The sequence below is a fragment of the Tursiops truncatus genome, chromosome 2, assembly GCF_011762595.2.
Source record: "Tursiops truncatus isolate mTurTru1 chromosome 2, mTurTru1.mat.Y, whole genome shotgun sequence".
Lineage (NCBI taxonomy): Eukaryota > Metazoa > Chordata > Mammalia > Artiodactyla > Delphinidae > Tursiops > Tursiops truncatus.
In genome coordinates this window covers 96,755,164-96,782,187 of record NC_047035.1, presented here as the reverse complement: position 1 = coordinate 96,782,187, position 27,024 = coordinate 96,755,164, and the positions used below count along the sequence as shown (strand labels likewise).

Here is a 27,024-nt window from a genome sequence, read left to right as displayed (position 1 = left end):
TTGTACACTATTTATTGGGCTCTACAAGCCTTGATTTATAAGATGAACCATGGATTTGAAGTAGAAAAACTGGGAATGAACTATTTCATAACAAAACCCTAGTGCCTTTCCTATTAGTCCTGTTTTCTCATGAAAATCCTTTAGCTGGAATAAGGCTCACGGGCTAATGCCACCTCCATTTTCATCATGTTTCTCCACCTTCAAACATGAACAAAACAATCTTTGAGGTGAGTAAGCATATAGCTGCTCTAAATAAACAAATTAGCCATCTATTCAATTCTGGATTCACCCCCTTACTAACTGTATGACACTGAACAAGTTATGGAAGTTTTCAGCATCTCAGTTTCCTCACCTGTAAAATGAGATAATAATGGAATCAAATTCATAGTGATGCTGTAGGGAGCAAAGGGATAAAAAGCAGATAAACTGCCTGGAATGTGCCTGGGATATAGTAGTGCTCAATAGTAAGTTTTTATCTCTAATCATACTTCTGAACTCACAGGAGATAAAGTCATAGTCTTAGCAATTAAAGGTCACAGTTTGGATTTGGATTTGGGTTTGACTTCAAAGCTTGTGCTTTTTGTTTAGTATCCTGCTTCCCTTGATTCAGGCATTCATCCAAGGTATTAATTCAGTGCCATCTCTGTATAAAGCACTGGTCTAGGCACAGTGCAAATGAAGGGATGAAAAGACAAGACCTCTGGCCTTCAGATTACAGTTTAGAAGAGAACATGAGGAATGCACATAAATTGTCATTATATAAGGTGGAAGCCAGAGCCATGAGATAGATACAGGGGAATTCTGAGGAGATAATAATTAATTCCAGTTGATGGGTGGTGAAGGGCTAGAGGTAGGGGATCAGATGTTCATCCCCATGGTGTGGGTTTCAGGCCAGCTACACAAGCAGGCTCCAGCAACAAAAGAATATGGCCTCATGGGGGTTCTGGCTACACACAGTCTAAAATCTCTTTCCCCACTGGCCTGCTGTTCAAGGTGAAGATTCTCAGAAACACTGGTACCAAACATCCATGTACACTGGGGTCTTTAAAAAAATCCCTCTTGGGGCTTCCCTGGTGGCGCAGTGGTTGAGAGTCTGCCTGCCAATGCAGGGGACACGGGTTCGAGCCCTGGTCTGGGAGGATCCCACATGCCGCGGAGCAGCTAGGCCCGTGAGCCACAACTACTGAGCCTGCACGTCTGGAGCCTGTGCTCCTCAACAAGAAAGGCCGCGATAGTGAGAGGCCCACGCACCGCGATGAAGAGTGGCCCCCGCTTGCCGCAACTAGAGAAAGAACTTGCACAGAAACGAAGACCCAACACAGCAAAAATTAATTAATTAATTAATAAAAAATAAGGAATGATATTTTTTTAAAAAATCCCTCTTTACCAGGACCCTGAAGACAAAAGTTGAAATAAATGATTCGAATTTATGAGCTAACATTTCCATCAAGCAATGACAGGAGAACCGCATTCCACATCGTTTACAGCAAGAGCTCTAAGGTCCAATCTTGCCACGTTAGTAATGGAGAAAAGGCAGCACTGCTACCTAATGGTGACTGAGTGGTTATGGAGAGAAAAATCTGTTGGCATCTACCCAACGCCCAGTAAAGCAGATGGCTATGGACATGAAACCCATCACGACGACCGGCAACTCATTGGGATGCTCTGAGCCGGGAAGGGGCCTGAAAAATGCCCTTCTTTGGCTGCCCTTCCTCATGAAGCATATTGGCAGCGCAGGAGGGGGACAATTGCCTGACTGCTGCCAAAGGGAGAAGAGATGGCCTTTAAAATCTAGGCTACCGCAACCTCCTGCGTAGTCAATCTGGCGCCTTTCAAGCAACCAGAGAGCATCTTAAAGACGGGTGTATGATTTCCTTTAGGATAAATGATATCCAACAGATTCCATTCAAAGCTGGCTCATAGGATAACAAGCCAAGCTCCAAGACTTAGAGGGGTCTGAGTCCTCTGTTGTCAGGCCTGGTGTGTCAGGTATGTGATACCGATTGTTTTACCTTCTTAGGATTCTGAAGTAGGTGGTGTGTGGATAACCAAGTGTATTTATGTCTTCTGAGGATAAATGCCATTGAATGACTAGGATTGTTAGCTATGTAAATGGTCATTATCAGTAACAATCTACCTTGCAGAAGTTTGCTAATTTGGGATATTTTTTAAGTTAATGAAGATCCACTTTTTTCTGAAACGTATAGTTTCATTGTATTTATAATATTGCCTAACATTTCAGATACCTTAACCAGTTAGCATTAAAACATTCATGTATTGCATCACAACAAACAGATACACAAACATATACACACACACTGCTTATTCTTAATATGCCTTTAAAGTAGACCTCTCTGAATCCATAGTAAGTAAAATACACTGTCAAAAAGCTGACCTGTATTTCAAGAAACAATGAACTGAGTTTCAGTAATAAGAATATCTAATATTAAAAGTCACTCTGAAATAAGATAGACATTATTCCAATACGAATTACATTTACATAAAAATTTTGACTACTTGGCCTTTTCAAATCAATTTTAAAGATAGTTGAGAACTTTTCCCTGAAAAAAATAACAACCAAAAAACACAGCTAATGTACCCAAGATGCCCTTGACTTATATTGTTCTTTAAACAAATTCCATAAGATATGTTGTTTTATATGGACAGAATTTTAGAGCAGAGAACCCTTATAGTTATTTCACTTGTTTTAGGGCCTGAAACAGTTTAACCATAAAGGTATCTGATTATTCAATGATCCACCCATGTCAACCAGAAAATAGCCAGTTTGGAGTAGTATCTGATCACAATTTTGCTTAAGAAAAAGAAGCCATAATCAGCTGCCAGCTGAAGAAATTATTATATTATTTCATAATAGCAATTAACAGTTGATCATATAAATATATACCTTTATGGAGTATTATGTACAGTCAGTATTTTAAAGATGACAGTGCCATAATCAAGGAAACCATTAACAATATGTAATTCATTAAAACTGAGATTATATCAAACTATCCCAAAGATATAAAGAGATAAGCATGCAAATAACATAAATGGTAAGGGACTGAGGTAAGTGCAGATGAAGTTTTGTTGATAAATAAAAAGTCAAAAAAATTTTATTTACATGCAGCTACTTTTCCAAAGTATACGATCCAAAATTGTTCCCCCAGGAGGTCAAGTAAAACTATTAGGTAAGGTACTGCTTTCATTTCCATAATGGGCAAGAGACTTCTACTCCACTCTTTAGGAGGAAGCTACTCAACTCTATCTCCTTTATCCTCCAAAAGAGTGACTTGTGACCGCTCAGGTACAGCCTGAGGGTTTTGGCTCTAGTACCCTCCCTCCGCTGCATCGGTAGGTAGTGAGGGAGGTTGTGGTCCTCCATGGTATGGGCTGGGGTTGGTTGTGCAGAACTAGCTCTTCCTGCTGGCAGGCTCCAAAGTATAGATTTGATGGGAAAAGGAGTGGGAAATCTGGGAGTCCATCCTTCCTAATTCTTTAAGATTAATTTTATCTTTCTCCCAATCCCTGTAAAACCTAACAGGACCAAAAAGTAGACCCCAGGCTGCTCTTTGATTTCACTCATCCTTCCTTTGATAACTGATGCAATAAAGTTGGGAATATGAAATGGGGTTTTTGCTTAATCCTAGCACAGAAATGTTGAGCCACAGAGCATAGGGCTTATGACCTATTTGAAAACACTTTGATTTTAAATCATCAAGCCCAACTTGTTGGGGGAGTTGAGTAAAATAAAATCCTTCTCAGAATAAACATGCACATTCCTTGAAAGTAAATTCCTTCCCCCAAGAGTAAACATAGAACATGCTCTAAAGAACACCACCCAATGGTAAAACACAATGAGCTCATAATGTAGCATTTAAACATAAATACCTCCAGCCAGGATCTTCTCTTCCAATTCTGCCATTTGCTTCTTATAGGCTTTCCAAGCTGCTTCTTTGAAGGAGGGACGAATCTTCTTTGGCTTTATGATTTCCAGGGGCTTTTCAGGGATGTTTTGGTTTTCATCTTCTTTTATTTTCATTTCAGCTGATGTTTCCTTTAAGGGTTCCAATCCCCCTTCACTAGCCACATCATCTTCCTGCCCATCGTAACCCTCATCTTGTGGGGTTTCATAAGGTGTTTCATATGAAGGGTGATCATATTCCTGAATTTGTTCATCTGATTCAGTAATACTAGTCCTGTTTTCTAGCTTAGCAAGGACTTGTTCCATCACCTCAACATAATCTGTTTCATTATCAGCCGCTGGTTCACTATAGTCCTCCTCACGCTCTGCTTTGTAGTAATAAGGCTCTGTGTAGACATCAGAGTCAAGCGTGGTACTTGACTCATTTGCAGTTGACTGGGATAATGTTCGAAATCTCCCAATTAAGGAAGAGCCGCTGTCCTCATACCCACTGAGACTCTGTGTGCTTTTGTTCCATACCACTTCCAAGGCTGATTTAGCCCTCTGTAGTGTGGATCCAAATTTTGGGAAGCTGAAAGCCTTATCAGTAAGGTCAATGCTTAATCGACTATGCCAAGATTTGGGTGGGGCATCCTCTGAATCATCACTTTGCAATTCACTTTGACTTCGATACATCATGGACAACTGGCTTTGGTTTTGGTACAGCTCATTAGAATTAGCTTCCTGATAAGAATTATATTGGCCAACCCACTGTCCTTGTGGTTCATTATCCAACCCAGGGCATGGAGATGAGCTGTCATCTTGGGTTAAATCATAGCTCTCAGAGTCCTCGTGAAGGACGCTGTGGCACCTTCCCAAGTCTTCTAGGTCTTTATGGTAAACGTCTAGTTGTTGATCAGATAGACTGTTTGTGTCATAGTCAAAAACTTCCTGGGTGGATGAATCTAAACCTAAATCAGCTCCTTGCTCTACTTGATTCCATTCCTTCCATGGAGAAAGATCTTCATGTAAAGAGAGCTGAGAATCACTGTAGTGACTTTGGTCTCCAGATGCACACACCATGCTATTACTCACTCCACTGTCCACAGTTTCTGCGTTCTCAATTTCACTCTGTACTTGGACACCCTGAGAAGCCCCATTCAAACACTGATCCTGAGGGCTGTCATACAAGGTAGGCGTGCCGTCCTGTTTCCTCTGCCAAAGTTCCCGGTCTGAAGACGACAGGAGGGAGCTTCCATTAGTTCTAGTGAAAAACTGATTTTCTGAAAAATCCTCCGAATAAGATTGACACAATCTGGAAAAGTCTGACTCAGAACGACTAAGTTTAGTGGTGAAAAAATCACTCTGTGAGTGCCAGAGAGGTGTTGCGTCTGCATAATAGGTTGTGGTTTGCTTTGCCAAGTTATCCGATTCTGGCAAATACAAGGAAATTTTATCATATTCTGATTTATTTGCAATTCTGCTGCTACTAGAAGTTTTATTCTTGGCTCTAGCATTGTGTGATTTTGAACTTGACTTGGAAGCACTTCCTTTTGTTGGAAACTCTGACTTGGAAAGCACAGCATAACTGTTTCTATTGAGGTCAGATTCCAGCTCTCTGTCACTGTCATCAGGTGACTGCCAACTGTTCTTCTTGATTTTGGGCTCTGGAGTAGACAGCTTTATATCCATGCTCTCATATGTCTGGGAGGATGGTATCCCTCTCTCTTTTCTTTCTTTGATGTCATGAGTAAGAATATCTGTCGAGATTCCGATGCCTGTTCCTTTGAGTTTATATGATTTTTTTAAGACGGAATCCCTTTGCTGAGGGGTTTCAAAATACACAAGGATGGGTCGAGGCTTTGCATTGGGGCAATCCCTTTGGTGTCCTATCCTCTGAGCAAATTCAACTTTAATAGCATTTGGTGCATCTGAAAAACCCATTTTATCTATGAGAATTTGGTACACTACACTTTCAATGTATTCAAATCTTTCTTCGGGCACATTTAAGAATCTCAGGCTTGCCTTGCTACCCATGTGACCTAAATGTTTAATATAATCATGGATGTCTCTGGTTTCCCTCCGAGACTGGACAAACCCTGTACGGAGCTGCTCAATTTCACTTTGTACAACCTCCACGCTGCTGGAGATCTCATCGATAGAATGCTTGAGGGCATTGACATGCCCTCGGAGTTCAGAAAGTTCTGTTTCAATCTGACTTATTCCCTGAAGTTCCTTAAAGATCATTTCCATGACATCCTGTGTTTGGCTAATGCAGCCAGAGGAACTGAATCCGGCCTCCAGGGCACTGGTCTTTGGGTTTCGGGCAGTTCTGTCCAAAGATTTGCTTCTGATTCCCCAGGTTTTCTTCACTGTGCTCAACTCTGAATCTGAGGAGACACACTCTTGACTCTTTTTCCATTTCCTCAGTTTGCGTAAAGCTCCTAGTTTTAAGCTATGCAGAGTGCGTTCCCCATCGGAGCTCCCTTCTGAGGGTGCCAGGCTGCTTGAACTCTTCCTGTTGCGTCTAACTGGCATCGTGTGTGTTGACTGTGCCTGGTTTTCTGTACTGCTCCTTAGTTCACTGAGTGATTCTGAGTAGGAACTCTCGATGGAAGATAACTCCTGAAGGATATCCTCATTCTCACCACTGGTTATATGAATATTTTCCTGGAGGCCATTGGCAATGGCTACTCGGTAACTGAACGTTGGGGAGAGGGAAAATTCTTTGTTAGCCTTGTCTTCTTTAGTGGATAAGTTGCGAGCGGATGAACACTTTGCAATCTTCTTTACAGTGCTTTTCAAGGTGTTAGAAAATTTAGGGGGTTTGGTCTGGCCAGCAATAAGAATGTCTTGATCCTTTTTCAGCTGACGATTCTCTTTTTTTTTGGTTGTATTTCCCAATTTCTTTGCAAACATTCCTTTGCAAAGCTTATGGATGTAAGGTAAAATCAGGCTCTTGAAAAGATTAGCCACCATGGAGAGCAATTAGTGCCAGCTTTTCTGCCCCAAAGAAGTAAATAAGGTATCAGGATGGAAATCTGTAAATCCAAGGCCAGCATCACTGTTCAGATGTTCTGTGAATCACTGAAAATAGCAGGAAGAGCCGCTGTGTCTCTGCCACAATGTCAGTGTCCTGGGAAAACCAGAAGCCAAGCTCCATTTATGAAAGACATTCATTCACTCTTGGAGGAGGGGTTTCGTGAATCGCTTTCATTTCCACATAACTTCATGCAGTACCTAAAAGAAAGGAACGTTAAAATGAATATCAGAATTCAATCCTAGATTTACCCCATTTCCAACATTTTTCAAAGCTATTCAAGATACACAATGTGTGAAAAATTGCAGAGGGGACAGGGAAATATCTGAATTTCAACACAGTTACTTTTAAAACAATTAGTTAAAGCAAATCAGAACCAATAACTATGTTTAAATTATAATTTTCTTTTCCTAAATCACTTATGGGTGGACACAATTAAAATACTAGTAAAGGTAATAATAATTATTTAGAAAATGTTGTGTAAGGTGACAGGCAATTTAAAAAGCTATATTACCTGCATGGTCTTATCGTTTCCACTTTATATCTTTTCTTACAATTACATTTACTTCTACAAACATAAGCACTTCAGTTTAAATGTATTCCCCCCACCTCAAACATTTAAAATTCATCAAATTAATATTACCCATGTAGGTAAGATTTTTTTTATTCAGATAATCTTGTTATTCTAGGTATTCAATGATTGATAATTTCTTAAATGATGACTAAAGTAATTCAAGTAAGAAAACATTTCATATGATGACATAAATACCAAGAGAAAATACATCTTGTATAGGCATCAAATTTGTCAATGGAGTATCATGAATTGAAAAAAAAATAGTTATATCAAATTTAGGCATTGTAGTAACAATAACAACACAATAGGAAAATATATTTGAAAATAAGGATAACACATCTCAGTTCTGAGAGGATGTGGCTTGAGAAAGCAAAGCCACCTTAGGCAACCAGTGCAGCCTTGTGGCAGGTGGCAGGAAACCCAACCCCAGGGTTAGGACCATGACTGAAGATAGAACACCAAATCACATAAACAAAATTGTACCACAAATGAAACATGTCTAAAGATAATCAAACACTGGTTGAATATAATTCATCCTATGATTTGGTATTTTATAATGCAAATGACCACACAAGTAAATCATATTTGTGATAGCTAGTTTTTTGAATTACGTGAAGAAGAGGAAGACAGTTTACATTAATTTTGCTGCTTTACCAGCACTGTGCCTTGTATGTGGTAGGTATTCACACACAATTTTGTTGAACTGAACTTACTATTTTATCACTGAAATATATCACAGAATAATAGCAATGACCAAAAGCCTTTGTTGCTATCAAACTATGGATTTGGGTAGATAAATAATCTATTTAATTCTTTAAAGAATACATCACAAACTGCACATTGTTTTAGGAGCCTGATGTCTCTCTATCAGCTCCCTCCACTTGGAAATCTGCCAATTTCACTTTACTAGGGTCCTGCAGGGACTTGAGGAATACATTATCTGGCCAGGAGCCAAGCTTCATAAGAGATAGGGCAATGCAATAAGAAAGGGAAGCAAAAAAGATGGAGGAGAGAAACAGACAGACTCTAAACCCATGTCTTCCAGGTTTCATAAGCTGTTAGAATCTAATTCTGCTTGTCTGAAACAATTTGGTATTCATTCAGAATTACATGCCATGTTTTCTACTAATAAAAATTGCAAGAAATTAATTCCTGAATTAAATTCAAAAAATATTTATTGTATTCCTATGTGACCTCTCCTTGTGGGGAAAAAAAAGACTTTAGAAAGTTAAGTAATGGAGATATATGTATACATAGAGCTGATTCACTTTGTTGTACAGCAGAAACTAACACAACATTGTAAAGCAATTATACTCCAATAAAGATGTTAAAAAAAAAAAAGAAAGGAAAGTTAAGTAGCAGTAGGGTAGATAAATTATTTTAAAACCAACTTTGACAAAATAAATTGTTCCACTAATCACTCAATCTAAGATCCTGGGTCTCTCAAACCTGGAAACAAATATCTGCTTTTTATTTAAATGAACGCAGCAATTTTGTCAATGCCTCTAAAGTTTTCATGAAATTGTGTCTAGACTTCTTGACCTGCATTACTAGTTCAGAGCTATTGTTCTAGACTATAACGGTTGGAAAATTTTTGAACAGGAAAATTCAATCTACATTGAAGCCCTGCTTCAAAACACAAACCCGTGGACATGTCGGCATAGCTGCACAGACGAACTCACTTGCTCTGTATTCCAACCATACAGAACAGCTTGTTATTCACTACAGGCTCTACGCTATTTCACACCTCAGTAACTCTTCTATTCTCTCTACCTAGAATATCATTCATGTCTAGCTCTTCCTATCTGTAAAAATTGTGTTTCAACTTCAAAATCATTTGTCCAGTGAAGACTTCACTGACCACCCACACTGAGCTTTTCTCTCTCTTTGCCACACTCTCCCACAATCCAGTGCATGAGCAATTCGAATTCTTCTGTATTATAATCTCATTTCTGTCTCCATCCACTGGACTATGTCCTCTTTAAGGGTAAGACTATGACTTGCCCAATTTTAAACATCCTGAACCCAGCAGACATAATAAACATTCAATAAGTGGTTATTGAAGAATTGGTTCAAAAGGTACAATGTTTCAGTTATGCAAGATGAATAAGCCCTGGAGATCTACTGTACATCGCAGTGCTGTTAGTTAATAATACTGTATACTTAAAATTTTGCTACAAGGGTAGATCTTATGTTGTGTTCATATCACAAAATAATAATAATTATAAAGAAGAAAAGGCAGGAGGAAACTTTGGGTGATGATAGATATGTTTACAGCATAGATTGTGGTAATGATGGATATGTTCATAGCATAAATTTTGGTGATGATTTCACAGATGCATACTTACCTCCAAATTAACCCACATTTCAGCTACTTATTAATGTCTTCACCTGGTTGTCTAAAATTAAACTCCATACAACACCTAGTCATTTTCCCAAATTAGTCTCAACTAATATCATATCATCATAGTTATTAATTTACCCAAGACATATACCCAGGAATCATTTTAGATTCAATATGATCCATCCCATATCCATACCTGATGTATGTCCCCTTATCCCACTAGTGATGCCTTAGTTCTGAACTCCACAATTTCTCATCTGGACTACTACAGTTGTATCCTATATGGTCTTCCTAGCTCTAATTTGGCCCTTCTCTCAAATCCTCCTCTCTAAAATTAATATATTTAAAAGATATAGGGCTTCCCTGGTGGCGCAGTGGTTGAGAGTCTGCCTGCCGATGCAGGGGACACGGGTTCATGCCCCAGTCCAGGAAGATCCCACATGCCGCGGAGCGGCTGGGCCCGTGAGCCATGGCCACTGGGCCTGTGCATCCGGAGCCTGTGCTCCGCAACAGGAGAGGCCACAACAGTGAGAGGCCCGCGTACCGAAAAAAAAAAAAAAAAAAAAAAAAAAGATACAATTCCTTCTACGTAAGACATTACCTTTCTCAGCAGTTTCATTTCCTGTCACTCCCCCAAGCACATCTGCCCAAGGCACTGAAGTAGTAACAGTTCCCTGATTACCGTATTGTTGCCTCACCAATATGTCCATGCTGTTCCTTCTGCCACCATCCCTTTCCCCTTCCCTCTATCCCCACATGCCTCACTCATGAATATCTCTATATATTTATCTATGTATCTTAGATCCAGCAGGGATCAGCATCATCTTGTTGCACCTCTTCAGAGCCCAGCACTTCCTCCCCTGTGCTCCCACAATACCTTGAATGTACCTTTGTTATGGTAACTTACAATACAGTAATTATTTATGTGAAATATTTTATTTATATGTCTATCTCCAAATCTGACTGTGATTTGAAGGGCAGAGGCTATGTCCTGTTTAACTTTAAATATCTATGTTACTTGATATGTAATCGACTCATAATATTTGCTGGACAAATGAATAAATATATGAACAAATGAATGAATGGAGAAACAACAAGCCGATGAATTACTAGATAAACAATAAAGATACAAAGAAGGCTGAACTAGCTAAACTGGGCCTTAAATGATCCAGAGAAAGAAAATCAGTATAAGCAGAAGGCAAGTATCCCAAACATTCATGTCGTGTCCAAAGATGGAGAAGCACCCACCTTGGAGAGAGATGGGGACTAAAGGGAGATGGGTCTGGATGGGCAAAACCTAAACAGAATGTGGAAAGGTTTGAAACTTAGGTTTAGAAGTGCTATTTGATGAGAAGGCACTAACGGTTATCGGTTTTCAGCACGGCCTCTGGATTCCAATTACCTGCATTGGAATTCCAGTTCTCAGACATATTACAATAGTTGTATGAGCTTGAGAAAGTCACTTCTATACTGCCTTCACTTGTACATTTATTAAATTGTGACAGAAATAGTACCTCCTCATGGGATATCTGTGATGAGTTAACACATGTGAAGTTCTTAGAACAGTATTTAAAACAGAGCAAAGCCCAGTACATATTAGTTGTCATGAGAACGAAGAAGGCTGTCGAAAAGATGCAAGAAGTAATGACGGAAGATTCATAGTGTGGTATCTCTTGTGAAAACTAAGATAGATAGAAGTAGGAGGAAACTTAGGAATCCTGCTAGGTTGGAGGATGAAATGAAAAAATATAGCATATATTTTAAAGAAGAAACTGGAGGGGAAATGGAGAATGCTTTATACCTCTATGGTCCAGTGACAATTTTCCAATATTGAAATCTCACCTTCCTAGTCACTGGGTTCTCTCTCTCTCTATCTCTGTCTCCATCTTTCTCTCTCTCTCTCTCTCTCTCTCTCTCTCTCTCTTACAAAGCCACAGCTGCCTTGCTAAGGTTACTGAGTCTCAGATATCAGGTGGGGTACTTCCTTTAGACAAGTGGCCAGGGTAGAGAAGGAAGCTAACATTTAATGAACACCTGTTATGTTCCAGAAGCTTAAACTATCCCAATTAATCCTCACAGAAACCTGTCTTCACAGAAGACATTATTATATGTCCATTTTACAGATGAAGAAACAAGAGGTTCAAAGAGATTAAAAGATACAGCTAAAGTTACACAGCTAGTAAATGGCACCACGTTATCCTCCTTCCCAATAGCTTCCACCAGAGCTTTATGAAAGATAACTAAAGCAAAAAGATATCTGGGGACTTCCCTGGTGATATAGTGGTTAAGAATCCGCCTGCCAGTGCAAGAGAGGTGGATATGAGCTCTGGTCCGGGAAGATCCCACGTGCTGTGGATCAACTAACCCCGTGCACCACAACTATTGAGCCTGCACTCTGGAGCCCACGAGCCATGACTACTGAAGCCCGTGCACCTAAAGCCCATGCTCCGCCATAAAGAGAAGCCACCGCAATGAAAAGCCCGCGCACCGCAATGAAGAGTAGCCCCCGCTCGCCACAACTAGAGAAAGCCTGCGCGCAGCAACAAAGACCCAACGCAGCCAAAAATAAGTAAATAAATTAAATCTACGTTTAAAAAAAAAAAAAGGATATCTTGGTCCTTAGTCCTGGGGTCTATGAAGCTATCAGTTGCATGTAAAGTGAATGTTGCCAGTGGTAATTGACACAAGTCCTGACACCCGCCACATACAAATCCACATACCTACTCTCCTCTCTAAAGTTCTTTTTTTTAAAAAAATGGGAGCACCCCAGATCAGGACAAAATCAGCATCAGTATGAGGTATGTGGGAGGCAAAGGGATTGAGAAGGGATGGGGAGACCAACATATCATCACATGATTCTTCACTTGAATTCAAAATCTCATATTTACCCTCCAGTTGTATTACCTTTCATTATACAGCCACACATTCTTTTCAGTAACGAAGTTTGGGGGTAAGATTTAAAGTTTTGGGAAGGAGGATTTTGAAAAAGATTAAAACACTAGACTATTATGAGGTGCCTTAGTAATAATATTTAATTATTACTTACTGTGTGCCAAGCACTGTGTATGTAATTTTCTAAAATTTACCTCATTTCACTTCATTCCCATAATAATTGTGTGAAATTAGTATTATTATTTTCCAGAAAATGAAGCTGAGGTTTAGAGTTTTGAGGAAACTTGCCTTAATATATGCAGCTAACAAGAAACACAGCCTTGACTCCAGGCCCCAGATTTGGACTCCAAGTGTATCAATTCCAAACTGCCTATTAGGGTTCAATGGGGAGTAAAATATTTTTTGCCTGTATGTTAACAAATCCATTTTGTAAAAGAGCTATTTAGTATGACTATAACAGTAGGCATCCTTGTGGGCTAAAAGAGCTAATGAACATTTGAACAGTCAGCAATTTATTGCTAAATCATTACCAAAACTAAGTTAAAGTATTTTCAGATAAATAAACAATTTTAAGTTCCTTATCAAATCCAGTGAAGTAGGTGAACTGGGTATCCAAATGTTAACTTGCAAGGGAGGAAGAAGGCAAAGAAGCACGATGTGATACAGCCCTACTAGGTTGCCTCCCCAAGTCCTGCCGTCTCTACTTCAGCATGATGCTTCCTTCACAGGCCCTGAGCTGAATTCCCACCTCTGGTGTAGGAACCTCAGGCTTGCCACCTGCGTTTCTGACCTTCTATTTATTACTATCTGCTTAATCCCTGCTACCAGCCCAGTAGGGAAGTCTCACTCTTAACTGCTCCTTTGTTGGCAATGACTTTGTGTTAAGCATCCAGGACCCTGTTAGGAGGATAATTGATCTCCCACCAGAAGAGAGCAAGAAAGCCTCTGTTTCTCATTATAGCACCTCAGCAGCAAATACCCTCTACTCTCTGACTGCTGGTTTAAGAGACATTTTTCCAAAAATAAATCAGAGAAATATATGAACATGGTTCACCAAATATCTGTTCAACAGGAAATCCTTGGTGCTTTGGAAAACAGCTGACTGGAAGAAATTTCCCATCAGATGGGAATGAAGAGGTGCCGCTGCAGAGACAGAGCAAACCTAACCACACACGGCAGCAGCTCATCAGAGCCAGAAGGCCCAAGGGAAAACAGCACTGGCCAGCGTGCTGACCGCAAACTTCATGAGCAGGATCCTTAAAGCACAACAATGTAACAAACCTGGGTAGCTGGAAATGGAAGGGAAAGCTAGTCACACCAATAGCCACAAGGAGCTGATGAGAGGGACCAGCAGGGGAGCTGGGACAAGGCAGGAGATAAGAAAATAAAAAGATCAAGTTTTCAAAAGCATCTCCTAGAATGTCTTTATTGGATCAATGCAGATTTATAACTGTTTTATATATCTTTTTATATGAAGGAGTAAAAGAATTCTATATCTAATGTAACTGATGGTCACAGGGATGACTATGACAATGAAAACTGCTGAAACACAGTAACACCTGAAATGATGTCCTTGTGAACACTTCATTTTTTGCCTTATGTTAAGGCACAAACAATAAACAAATACATATGAAAATATTTTCAACAAAAATGAGCAAACTTAAGAGGTTTATCCTAAGCTAACAAATCATTTTTTTAATAAATAGAAAGCCCCATTTCCCCAAGAATGAGGGCCAAATGATTCATGCCCTCTTTTTTCTAGCTAATAAGATATTTCATGAATTTGTTCATCAAACAACAGCCCATCTACATTTTTACTCACCTCCATTGCTGCTACTTTGGTTTAGGAGTGCACAATGACATCTAGTACTAATAATTCTGTAATTCTGTAATTCTTATTTTAATTCTTTGGAACCTACGAAGTACTTTTGTATGTATCAACTCCTGATCTTCTCGGTAACCTTATGAGGATATTATCCACAGTTTATGGTTAGGGGTGGTGAGTCTCATAGATGCTAAAGTAGTTGCCTGGGTCTCCTGACTCCAAAACTTGGTTCCTTCACTATAATAATGTACCTTCTCCTTACTCTAGATATTTAATATTGCAATAGCTTACTAGCCTCCTAAAGTAATATCCTCTGCCACTCCAAACCATCCCATGAACTGATTTCCATCTAATCTTCCTTAAATATAGTTTTATTCTTATTCTCCTGCTACAGACTATTGTATACCCTCTATTCTAGGCCTCTTCACGGTTCCGTGGATACACTAAGCTTATTCCTCCATTGTCACTTTTATTCCTGTTCTTCACCCTGCCTAGAATGTCCTCCAACTAATCTGGCCTCAATCATTTAAAAGCCAGATCAAGACTAATCTTTTATGCAATAGTTTCTTTAACTACTTAGTCATCTTTTCTTTTTCATATATCCCATATAGTCTAAACCATGATATTCAGTCTTTCATCATTCTTCTCAACTATTTACCAAATAGCTCTTGTACATGTTTTTCCATTTGTTTAATGCTTATTATATGCTTTACTCTGTCTTGAGTCCTTTGTAGAGATTACTACATTAATGTTTGTTTATAATATCTGCAGTAGGTATTGTAATTGATCCCCACTTTGCAGATGAAGAAACCGAGAACCTGAGTAGCTGGCCCAAAGACACACAGCTACGAAGTGATGCAGCTAGAAATGCAACCCAAACTGACTGGCTTCAGAGTCCTTTCTCATAAACACCAGGCTCTACTGCTATGCCCATAAGAGCCAACCTTAGAGAAAAAAGTGGTCACCTATGTAACATGTTTGAAGAAGAACACCTGCCTCAAGAAGAAGCTATAATTAGAGCTTTATCACCTTTGTTTAAGATTTGGTCTTTCATGAAATGCAAATCTCACCAAGGGGCTCCAAGGTTTTAAGGCATATATCACTTTGTATCTTGGTATAAAATGTTTATGAGACCATTCCTCAAGAGAAGGAGGGAGAGCAGAGAGAACACAGAAAAGCATGGGGTTGGGGAGAGTCTCCCACCAAAGGAGACAAGTAGTAGGATAGGCCAGATATGAGAGACTTGAGGAGCCTTTAAGTCTTGCCCGCTTACTGTCTTGGCCATGGCCTGGCCCTATTCCAGCTAGAGAACACACGTCTGGAGAATAAGAACTAGGTCTTTTTCAGTCTTTGCAACTTCTGCCCACAGACATGTACAGAGAGCAGAGCACAGGTACACTGGCTACAGATGAGCAACTTAGAATGATGTCATTTCAGAGACAAGTTGTTTTAGTTTACTTGGTTTTTATCCTCACAACTCACCATTACCCCTTTTTTATTTTTTTTTATTTTATTTTTATTTCCCCCCAACTAAAGCAGACGTGGAAACTCAATGAATATAACTGATCAAAGCAGAGGCCCCTTGGTTGAATTAAAGAAGCCGTGCCGGAGTCTTACTTTACCTGCTGCTTCCACACTAGCTACAGCCCATACAGACCCTCTACAGGTTCCTAGGGCTTGGAGAGTACAGTTCAAACAGCACTAATCCTCAAATGTGCACAACGTGAAATGAAAACCCAGAAAGGTCAAAACACTTGCCTGAGTTCCAACAGCAGAGCTGGGACAAAAATGCAGGTCTCCCGCCCCAACTTCACTGTTTTTCTCCCTGTGCTGTGTTGCCCTCCTCTAAAGCAATCACATCCATAGGGCTGGCATCTTCCTACCATGGCAACATTCTATGATGTAGTAATCTAACTCTATCCTTAAATGATTTGACTTTGACCTTGATTCTCTGTAGTCAACATCTGTAATTTTCTGGAGCTAGAAAGTCTTTTGATATTAAAAGAGGTTTCTGTAAGAAAATCTTATGAGCAATTTTGACATGTATTGGAATTCTTACTTGGCACTTAAGCCGTATAAAGGAAGGCCATTTAGGAAAAACACCATTCTGGAGCAAAAGTTGCCACTAATTCTAATGTTTCCCATGTCTCTGTCCCACCAGGTTGGTTGGACACATTACCAGCCTAGCATCCTGTGCCAAGGCAGGGCCTCAGATCCCTGTGAGAGCAAATTACACACCCGCATCTAAGCTTCCTAAGCACTTTTTGCTATCTTCATCACTCTGTCTTCAATATTTTTCAACTATTAAACCTTAAAAAAATCCTCACAAGGTAAAATATTAATCTCATTCTAAAAACAAGAAAACTGAGACTCAAAGACCCTAATGACTTACTCAGTGATGGGGCTAGAATATGAACAATATAGGTGTGGTTCCCAAACCATACACAGCACACTGTTCAAGCAGGTTGACGTCAGTTCTATCAGGGAGCACTTCTGTCTTCGGTGAATAGAAGGCGTATTCCGTTTGGTGCCCAGCTGAGCTCCAACATACACTATTCATTATGTCAGGGGTGGGGCATGGGATGGAGGCTTAAGCCAGACGGCCTACGGTGAATCCCGGCTATGCTTCAAGCTAGCCGTACACAGTAAGCAAATTGTTTAACCTCTGTGTCCCTCGGCAGACTCATCTGACACATGAGAAAATAACAGTACCAACTCCCTCATGTTGCTGTAAAGATTAAGTAAGAGAGAATTAGAGGAGTGCCTAGAACCGCAGAAGTACTCAGAAATGTTAGTTATTATTTGTTTTTACAAATAACAATAAGATCCCAATCTGAGCAGACCTTTCCTCTACCCCCATTTCCTTCCTGACTGTAGGACAGCCAAGAAAGGCCCATTGTAACAAGCCCCTCTTTTAGAGTTTTCATTTAGAGTGCAAATTGCCCAGTGTTTTTTCAAGGTAGAGTAAGAATCATACTAATTCTGAAGGCCTGTGAGGAAGATAAAAATGTGTAGTGTTATATACAGTTAAAAGTTATTCCTTTTAAAATGTTACATACTCTACAGGAGTGGATGAGAAACTTGTAACAATGATTTTATTGTATTTTATTGATTCTAAGACATGCATATTTTCACATTTTAACATTTCTGAAACTGGGATTGAGACCACAGATATTTCATATTCCTCACATATAAACCAGGAATTATATTATCTATGTCCTAGGGGTGTTTGCAAGATGTGTAAGATTACGTGATAATGAGAGTGAACACATCTGTCACATTTCTTGGTGAGGCATAGTGTTTGGTTTCATTAATATCCACTTTTTTCTTTATCACTCCGTCCCTTACTTCAGCAAAATGTTATTTAAGCCAAAACTCATGAAGGCAGCCAGAGTGTCTTCAGTTCCTTACTTGGCAAGGTGGATTCTAGGTCCAGGTCAATACCACCCTGCAGAAGTCCTCTGATGGCCCAGGCAGGAGTTAATGTGTCCCTCTGTCTGTATCATGAGCCCACTTGGACACCACAGATACATTCTCTGAACCACACACACACCTGTACTACACTGCATTACATGTATTATAGCAATAGCATGAGGTAATATAAGTTCTCATTTTTGCATCTGTCTTCCCTAATGGAATGTACCAGGGTGCCTGATATTTAATAGTCGTTTAATTAATTTTCAATGGGAAAAAAAAGCAATGAAGAAATGTACCAATATTTTATGAACTGTCACTAATCTGTTCAACCATAAACAGAACTCGACCTAAATGTTAGTAGGGTGTCAGGGGAGAGGATTTATCCTGTTCTTAATACAAATTTAATACCCTCTTGGATGAAGTAATTATCACACATTCTGAAAAAGTAAGGTTCAAATTTATAAGATATTATTGAATTTCTACAAGAGTTGCCTATACCATAAAATATTTCAGCCAAAAATATGCCTTATGCTAAAATTACACTGAATATATCTCTAACAAGAAATTATGATTATTGCTGGCAAACTGGTACACTGATCAGGTGTCCACATGCCTAATTAATGAAATCTAAAGAGCTCTTCACCTTGGGTGTCTCAATAAAAATCTGTTCACAAAGTATTCTTCATAGATGATTAGGCACTGCTAGCTCATTTTGCTCATTTTTATGGTTTTTGATCTGTCCAAAAAATTCACTGTAATAGCAAGAGCATATCCTTAAAAGCAATACAATGGGTTAGTAGTCAGTGACAATTTCAGACTGATTTCTAACTAACCAGGAGGTGCATGGAAATGTATTGTATAGCCTTAATTATCAGGAAATACAAATTAAAAACCAAAATGATATAGCATTTCATACAGATGAAAATGGATAAAATTTTCAAAGCTGGGTTACATACCACATTCTGGAGAGTATGTAGAGCAACTACAATTTTTATGCATTAAACAGGACAATGTTAAAGAATATAACCACTTTAAAAACTTTAGCAGTTTTCTTATAGAATTAAACCTACACTTACACTACGGCCCAGCAACTGCATTCCTGTGTATTTACCCAAGAGAAATTAAGACATATTTTCTCAAACAAACGTATAAGAATTTCTATGCAGCCTTATTAATAATAGCCAAAAGGTGGGAAAATATCCATTAGGAGGAGAAAGGGTACACAAATTACAGTATTTTAAAATAGTAGGACTTCCCTGGTCGTGCAGTGTTTAAGAGTTCTGTCTGCCAGTGCAGGGGCATGGCTTCGAGCCCTGGTCCGGGAAGATGCTACATGCCACGGAGCAACTAAGCCCATGCGTCACAACTACTGAGCCTGCGCTCTAGAGCCCGCGAGCCACAACTATTGAAGCCCACGTGCCTAGAGCCTGTGCTCTGCAACAAGAGAAGCCACTGCAATGAGAAGACCATGCACCGCAACCAAGAGGAGACCCCGCTCGCTGCAACTAGAGAAAGCCCGCGCACAGCGATGAAGACCCAACACAGCCGATAAATAAAGAAATAAAATTTTAAAAAATAAAATAGTGGAGCACTAATCAGCAATAAAACCAGAATGAAACACTATTACACGTGAATCTCAAAACGTGTTGAGCAAAGAAGCCAGACAGAAAAGAGTAAATACTCTCCGATTCCTTTTATATTAAGGTTAAAGCAAGACTAATCTATGACAACAGAAACTGAAAATGTGTTGCCTATGAAGGGTGGGGATTGACTTCAAAGAGACATGAGAAAACATTTGGGGGTGATACAAATGCTCTCTATCTTAATTGGGATAGTAGGTGTGTTCATTTTTTAAAATTCTCCACGTTATAAACTTGAAATCTATGTATTTTACTGTTTCTAAATCTCATTCCAGTAAAAAATTATATAAATAAATAAAAATAAATTAAAATATAGCATGTACTTTGATAATGGAAGTAGCACTTGAGAATCAATTTTCTGGAAAGGTGGAAACTGGTTTAATTGAATTTGGTATGAAAATTAGGACTGTTTTTGTTGCCCCAGTTAGACCATGCAGTACTGAAAAATCAGTTGGGCTGTGCACTCAAAGACATAAAAGTCTAAACAGAAAGACATTCTGTTTAGGGAATAAAAGGTTCTTTTGACATCCAGTCTCATCACAAAGGCCAGACTTCAATTCTCATACCTGCTTGGAAATCTAGCTGACACAGAAATGCCTCCATGACTAAGAACAGATCTAAGTTATCCAGAGATTTAACGTCATCCAGTTGGAACAACTACGATAAGTATTCAGAGAGAGATTTATTTCAGCGCTGAATGTTCACTGAACATCCTATGATACAAGGATGTCTTCCTTCCAAAAGTCATATCTCCTCCTGTGCTCTTGATTGAATCATCTCTCACCACCTCTAGAACCATGCTCCAGCAACTATCTCTTCCCTTGCTTGTATTTTTTTTTTTTTACATCTTTATTGGAGTATAATTGCTTTACAATGGTGTGTTAGTTTCCGCTTTATAACAAAGTGAATCCGTTATACATATACAAATGTTCCCATATCTCTTCCCTCTTGCGTCTCCCTCCCTCCACCCTCCCTATCCCATCCCTCTAGGTGGTCACAAAGCGCCGAGCTGATCTCCCTGTGCTATGCGGCTGCTTCCCACTAGCTATCTCTTTTACGTTTGGTAGTGTATCTATGCCCATGCCACTCTCTCGCTTTGTCACAACTTACCCTTCCCCCTCCCCATACCCTCAAGTCCATTCCCTTGCTTGCATCTTAAACCTCTTTCTCTCTACTGGGTCTATCCAACCTAAGCAATAAGCATGTTTATATTCTACCCTATTGTAAACAGAAAACAAAAGGCAGCTTTCCTTCAATGTTGTTACCTCCTCAGGCTACTGTACCTTTCATCTACCTCACAGGAGTCCTGCTGTTTACTTCCTCATGAGTTGGTCATCTTCAGCCTCTTGCTGTCCAGTTCTGGCCCCAGAACTCTATTAAAATTTCTCTTTAATTGGGCATATTGGTACAAAACCTTAATCTTCCCTAACCTCTCTGCTGCATCTGAAACCAGTAACCACTCAGCCTTTCTTTCTACCTCCACGACAATACAGCCTCTCTCTGGATACAGTTATTTTGACCAGAGTGGTTACATGATGGAAACTGGGCCAATTAGCTTTTCTATCTTGGGAACTGGGAGTTGGAACCTGGAGATTTTGTCAGATCTTTTCAGGCATTTCAACAAGGAAGTGATATAACGTTGTGACCTGACCAATCAACCTTTGATCTTTGGAAAAACTGAGCAGTGAAAACATACTTTCAGAACAACAACAACAAAAAGCATGCAGACAGGTCATCAAAAGCAGAGATAAGAGACCACAGGGCCACAGAAGGAGCAGATCCTGTGTTTCTGATTGCTCTTTAGGCCTGTGTCTGGGGCCATTATGAGTCTTGTCTAAGGGATTGTGAGACACTAGCGTAAATAAGTGTGTGTTCTTCTTTACAAAGAGGCCCTAACAAGGTCCTTCGCTGGTCTCTCTTCCTCTTTTCAGACTTCTTTTATTCTTTTATTCTCTCTTCTAACTACCAAATTAGTATGTCTGCATCTAGCTTCTGTTCTTTGCATTAATTCCTGTTTGTTGGTTGATCAGTTTGGTCTGAATGACTATTAACATCTCAAATTCAATATTTAAATTCAATAGTCAACATATTCAAATTCATCTTCATCCATAAACTACAAAGTTCTCTAAATTTCTTGTACAGTACTAATTAGCAAAACCAACATTCTCTTAGGTGTACAAACTAGAACTCCAGGTTCACCTTTGCTTCCTCTATTTATTTGCCCCAAACTTCTAACTGGTTCTAAATCTTCTGGTCCTAAACTTGACTATTTCTCTCATTATCCACACTTCCTTTCCATTCCAGGAGCTACTGCCTGAGTTCAGGCCCTCACCCATGTTCATCTGAGGTCTTTGCCTTTCTTTATAAAATAAAAATCCACAAAAAATTAAACATTTTTATGGAGGTACTAAAATTTCCCCTCACTGTACTCTAAAGAACACTGTACTCTAAAGAATATATTAAAGAAGGGTAAGCTGGGACAAAGTGAGATAGCAGCATGGACTTATATATACTCCCAAATGTAAAATAGACAGCTAGAGGGGAAGCAGCCGCATAGCACAGGGAGATCAGCTCAGTGCTTTGTGACCACCTAGAGGGGTGGGATAGGGAGGGTGGGAGGAAGCCGCAAGAGAGAGGAGATATGGGGATATATGTATATGTATAGCTGATTCACTTTGTTATACAGCAGAAACTAACACACCACTGTAAAGCAATTATACTCCAATAAAGATGTTAAAAAAAAGTATATATTAAAGAACATATATTCACTTAATCCTCACCACAGACTTTTACACTTAACTACTGATATGACTTCCTAGCTGTTCTTCTCACCTCGCTGATTGTACATAACTCTAGATGTGTCCTTATTCTGTAGTAAAAGTGAGAATTTTAAATTCTAATGAATGTCATACAGCCTGCCAACAGAGCAAAAATTAGATGCTTACATAATTAGCATCCTCCCTCCCTTCCCCTTTGAGAGTATTAGATTCAGTGCAATTCTCCTCATTCAATGGAACTTCATTTGATTCTAACTTTTGGGTGAAAGTCAATTACTTATGCTTCAGAGCATGTAAGCAAAATGGGTGTGGCAATTATAAGTAAATTAAAATTAGTGTTTCATTAAAAAGAGGGGCAATTTCATCCTTTTCCTCTATCACAGGGTATATTTAAAGTAAATCTATAAATAAATTATTTCAAACTGCCTAATAGCAAGACATCTTTTAACTTCTCCAGCAAAAATAGAGCACATTCTACATAATGATAAGCAATACATGCCCCCAATAAAGAATTCAACATAACAAGTTCACTTCTTTAAAAATTTCTTATATTTTTTATTATGGAACACTAAATTATACATGGAAAGTCTCTTCAGTTTAAAATTAAAACATGCTTAGCATTGGCCAGCTCTTACTTCAAAGAACATCTGGGAATAAGTAATCACCAGAGAAGCAGTTGTTAACTTGATCTATGACAAGTCTAGGTGCTGGTATAATTGAGATAAGAAAATAGGAAGAAATTAAGAAGGCAATACAAAAATTTTTATATCTCAAATAACCACAGACGTACAATATACAATGTCTATCGAAATTCAAGTTTTCAAAAGCCCCTGTTCACAAATGAAGGTAAGCCTTTCCTCCCTCCCATAAAATTACACTAAGATTCAGTCTCTGGTTGTACCTGTGTTTACCTGGCCCCCTGACTCAGCCCAGACCCTTTCCTTAGGACTTGATGACAGCTAAAAACAAGAGACTCAGAGCAATGATGTAGGAAATTAGAGAGATGATCTCTGACAACAAGGAACCACAATCTGCTAACTTTTAATACATTTAAAAATATAATCTAAAAATAATTTTTAAAAAATTAGTAGTGAGAAAGCCTTCTGAGTAAATTGCTGTGTCACAGAAAAAATGAAGAACACAGAAGGGGTTTCCCAGAGCACATACACTTTCTGTATGTCCTTGATATTAAAATCAAAGTAATCTCGACTATAATATTTGCATTCCAACCTCCCATCCAAGTCTACCCTCAGGATTAAAGGAAAGGTATGGTAGAGCTGTGGTATGCCACACAAACACCCTCTCCAGGACAAAGTCACTCATTCACCCAAATGACAAAGGCACGGAGCTGAGTCACTTTCCGAGAATGGCAGAGGCCAAGGGGTTATTGCCCCTCCTCTGGGTCAGCCCACATGCAATGACTAACTGACATGGGCACCCAAATGCCTAGCCCTCTCGCTTTAACACAGAGGCCATCCTAGGATCAGAAGTTCCTGTAGGACTGGCTGAGGCCTCTGTTGCAAATGCATTGTGGCTCAGCTTCTCCCAAAAGAAGCTCTGCACATATATCTCTGTTTCATAGTCTGTTTCCCAGAAAACCTGACTTTAAAAAGTTGGTATGGGGCTTCCCTGGTGGTGCAGTGGTTGAGAGTCCGCCTGCCGATGCAGGGGACACAGGTTCGTGCCCCAGTCTGGGAAGATCCCACATGCCGTGGAGCGGCTGGGCCCATGAGCCATGGACACTGAGCCTGCGCGTCCAGAGCCTGTGCTCCGCAATGGGAGAAGCCACAACAGTGAGAGGCCCGCGTACCGCCAAAAAAAAAAAAAAAAAAAGTTGGTATGAAGGGAGTATGGAGGAAGTAGCTCTAAAATGAGATATTTTACCTGAATCCTCTCTGTTGGACTGGCAATGAGGGCCCAGTCACTGATGCCAGGTAGAAAACTGATAGCCAATGGTGTACTGTGCAGCAGGACAGTTGTTAAAATATTCACTAGTGGTAGACTAGGGTGTGATACCAGTGGAAGGAGATGAACTTGTATGTACAACATCTTAAAGTATTTTAGAGGTTGAGGAGAGGAAGTGATTAGCACTGTGAAATAGAATAGCTGTTGCTGGGGCCTCTTAATGCAGTAGAGAAAGACACTGAAAGGCTTAGAGTGATAAGTCAACAATTTAAGGCTAAATGTAAAGACAGCAGACATCCATGTCACCAGATAAAGAAATTCTCACCTCCTGCAGCAGATGCAGAAAAAAGCTGAGCATCAGACCCAGGAATTAATCATAAGCGTGGCAGAGATCCAGAGAATGTTTAATTCTCAATTTAGGCAAGTTGGCTGTGCCAAGGTTGGGGCCTTAATTGGGAAAAAATGGGACTATGAGTCATTTGCTGGGGACATCTGGGTTGATTCACTTGAAACTTTTTAATCCTCAGATTCCCCTGGATCCTCTGAGACTGCAAAAGTGGCCTCTTCCCCCTGTTAGTGGCTAGTGCTCCACCCTTGCTTAAAGACTGCAAGAAAATCTGTGCGCTCTCCATCAAGATCTACCAAAAACACTCCCATGGACCTCCAGACAGATAACTAGGGAAAAGTCATAACATAATCCAGCTGAATAAAACTGGACTCTGTTAAGGGAGCAAAAAGACAATATGTTGAAGAAACTGAAGGACCTCACCAACATATACACACCAATAGGAACATATAGGAACTGACAGAGTACTTATGAACTGGATTCTGTGAGTACTAGATCCATGTGGAAGCATATAAAGTTAGATAGGGAAGAATTTACTGCTATTGAAGCAATCTTCTATGATATTGAATTTAACACCTGGCAAAGATCACGGGAGACAGTATTAACACAACTTTACAGTGATTCTTGGAGGCTTGGAAAATGTTATGGTCTATACCAAGTAGAAATAGTAGCACACAGTAGAAAAAGGGTTTGTAAGTCTCAAAGAAGTGGGTGTACTAGAGTAGATATACTATATAAAGCCAAGGAACTGACCAGCCAAAAAATTTTCCATGGGCAAACACATCATTTTTCAATGAGATAAGTAATGCAGTGGTGAGTTTCCCAATGGCATCACTGAGTATCTCAGTGATGACTATCTTCTATAGGCCAGAGATGTTACAGAACTAGGCTCAAATGACAATAGCAATAATAGGATCCCCAAACAATTTAGGTGAGGTAGTAGCATTGAACTATCAAAAACAAAGTGGGTGAAACTATCATAATAAACTGCAATTGTGGGGTGGCAGCCATGAGGCAACTCAGAGAGAACTATGGAGATGATTAAGAGAATGCAGTTCCTAGAGGCAAGATAGATGCACACCCCTCCACAGATACTCTTTAATTTACACAAGAAAAAAATTATGGATATGTGATTAGAGAATTGAGGACAGCTTCCCCAGTAAGAAGATAAATCTCTTGCCTAGTTTCTGGACCAGAGCCAATACTCAAATCCAGAACCCAGTGACTGAAGGAGAGGCCAGGTCTCCATGAGGTGTGGACCCCACTACTATGACAAATGAATATGGTAATGATTCCCATAGACCTCCAACAAAGGGCCTTACTTGTATAACCACACACTGGGGAAAAGAGAATATCCAGACACTTTGAGGACTGTGAGACACAGTCTGAGTTGGCATCGATACTAAGCGAACTGAACCCTCTTTCAGAGTAGGAGCATATGAGAGCAGGTACTAAATGTACTTAGCTCAGCTATGAATCTCAGTGTGTCCACTGGATCCCTGGACTCACCCAGTGATAATTCCTTCAGTCTTATGCATAAATGGAATGAACACATATGGTAGCTGGCAGAACCTCCGCATTGATTCCTGGGCCTGTGGGATTAGATCTATCATAGTGGGGAAGGCGAGTAAATAAAAAACATTATCACATCTTGGGGAATGCAAAGTTTAGTATTACCCTTAAAGATTTAAGTGATGGCTGTCTCCATCCTATCTATATTAAACTCATCTCATTTAGTTCACTAGATTTGCCCCTACAAAACCCAGATAGATCCTAGTGGATGACAGTGAACTACCGCAAATTCAAGAAGTAATCATCCCAGTTGCAGCTGGTGTGCAGATGTGGTATCTTTACTCGAGTAGATTAACATAGCCTCTGATACATGGTATATGGTCATTGAACCAGCAAATTTATTCTTTTCTATCCTTAAAAGGAAAATGGTTCAGATGCAGTTCAAATTCAGGTGGGGCACACAAGCATGTACAATCCTGTCCCTAGGCTGTGTTTTCCCATGATGAACCACCATGTACCGCCATTTTCTCACCATGTACCAGGACCTAGATCATCTGCGTATTCTGAACGTTACATTGGTCCACTACATTGATGATATCCTGTTAATTGGATCTAGTGAGCAAAACGTAACAAGAAGTTGAACAAGAAGGCCTTGATAAAACACATGAGTTCCAAAGATAGATTAACCTTATCATGGCTCAAACCAGTGTAGTTTTCAGAAGTAGTCTAGAGGATACCCTGCTATTCCTTCCAAAGGAAAAAATAAATCAATGCCTCTCACATCCAAAATGTGGTAGTCTCTTCTGGTTCTGGAAGTAATATAATCCATACTTGAAAATACTACTCTGACT

General features: G+C 39.6%; 1 protein-coding gene across 1 annotated transcript in view; it reads right to left on the bottom strand.

Annotated features, from left to right (window-relative positions):
* LOC101333605 (protein unc-13 homolog C-like) overlaps positions 1-27,024 on the bottom strand; it is a 332,514-nt gene that overhangs the window by 119,776 nt on the left and 185,714 nt on the right. Inside the window, exon 14 of the mRNA XM_073801032.1 lies at positions 3,889-7,141. Within this exon, the coding sequence (XP_073657133.1) occupies positions 3,889-6,880 (2,992 nt within the window). The 5' untranslated portion in view covers positions 6,881-7,141. The remainder of the gene's footprint in view (positions 1-3,888; positions 7,142-27,024) is intronic.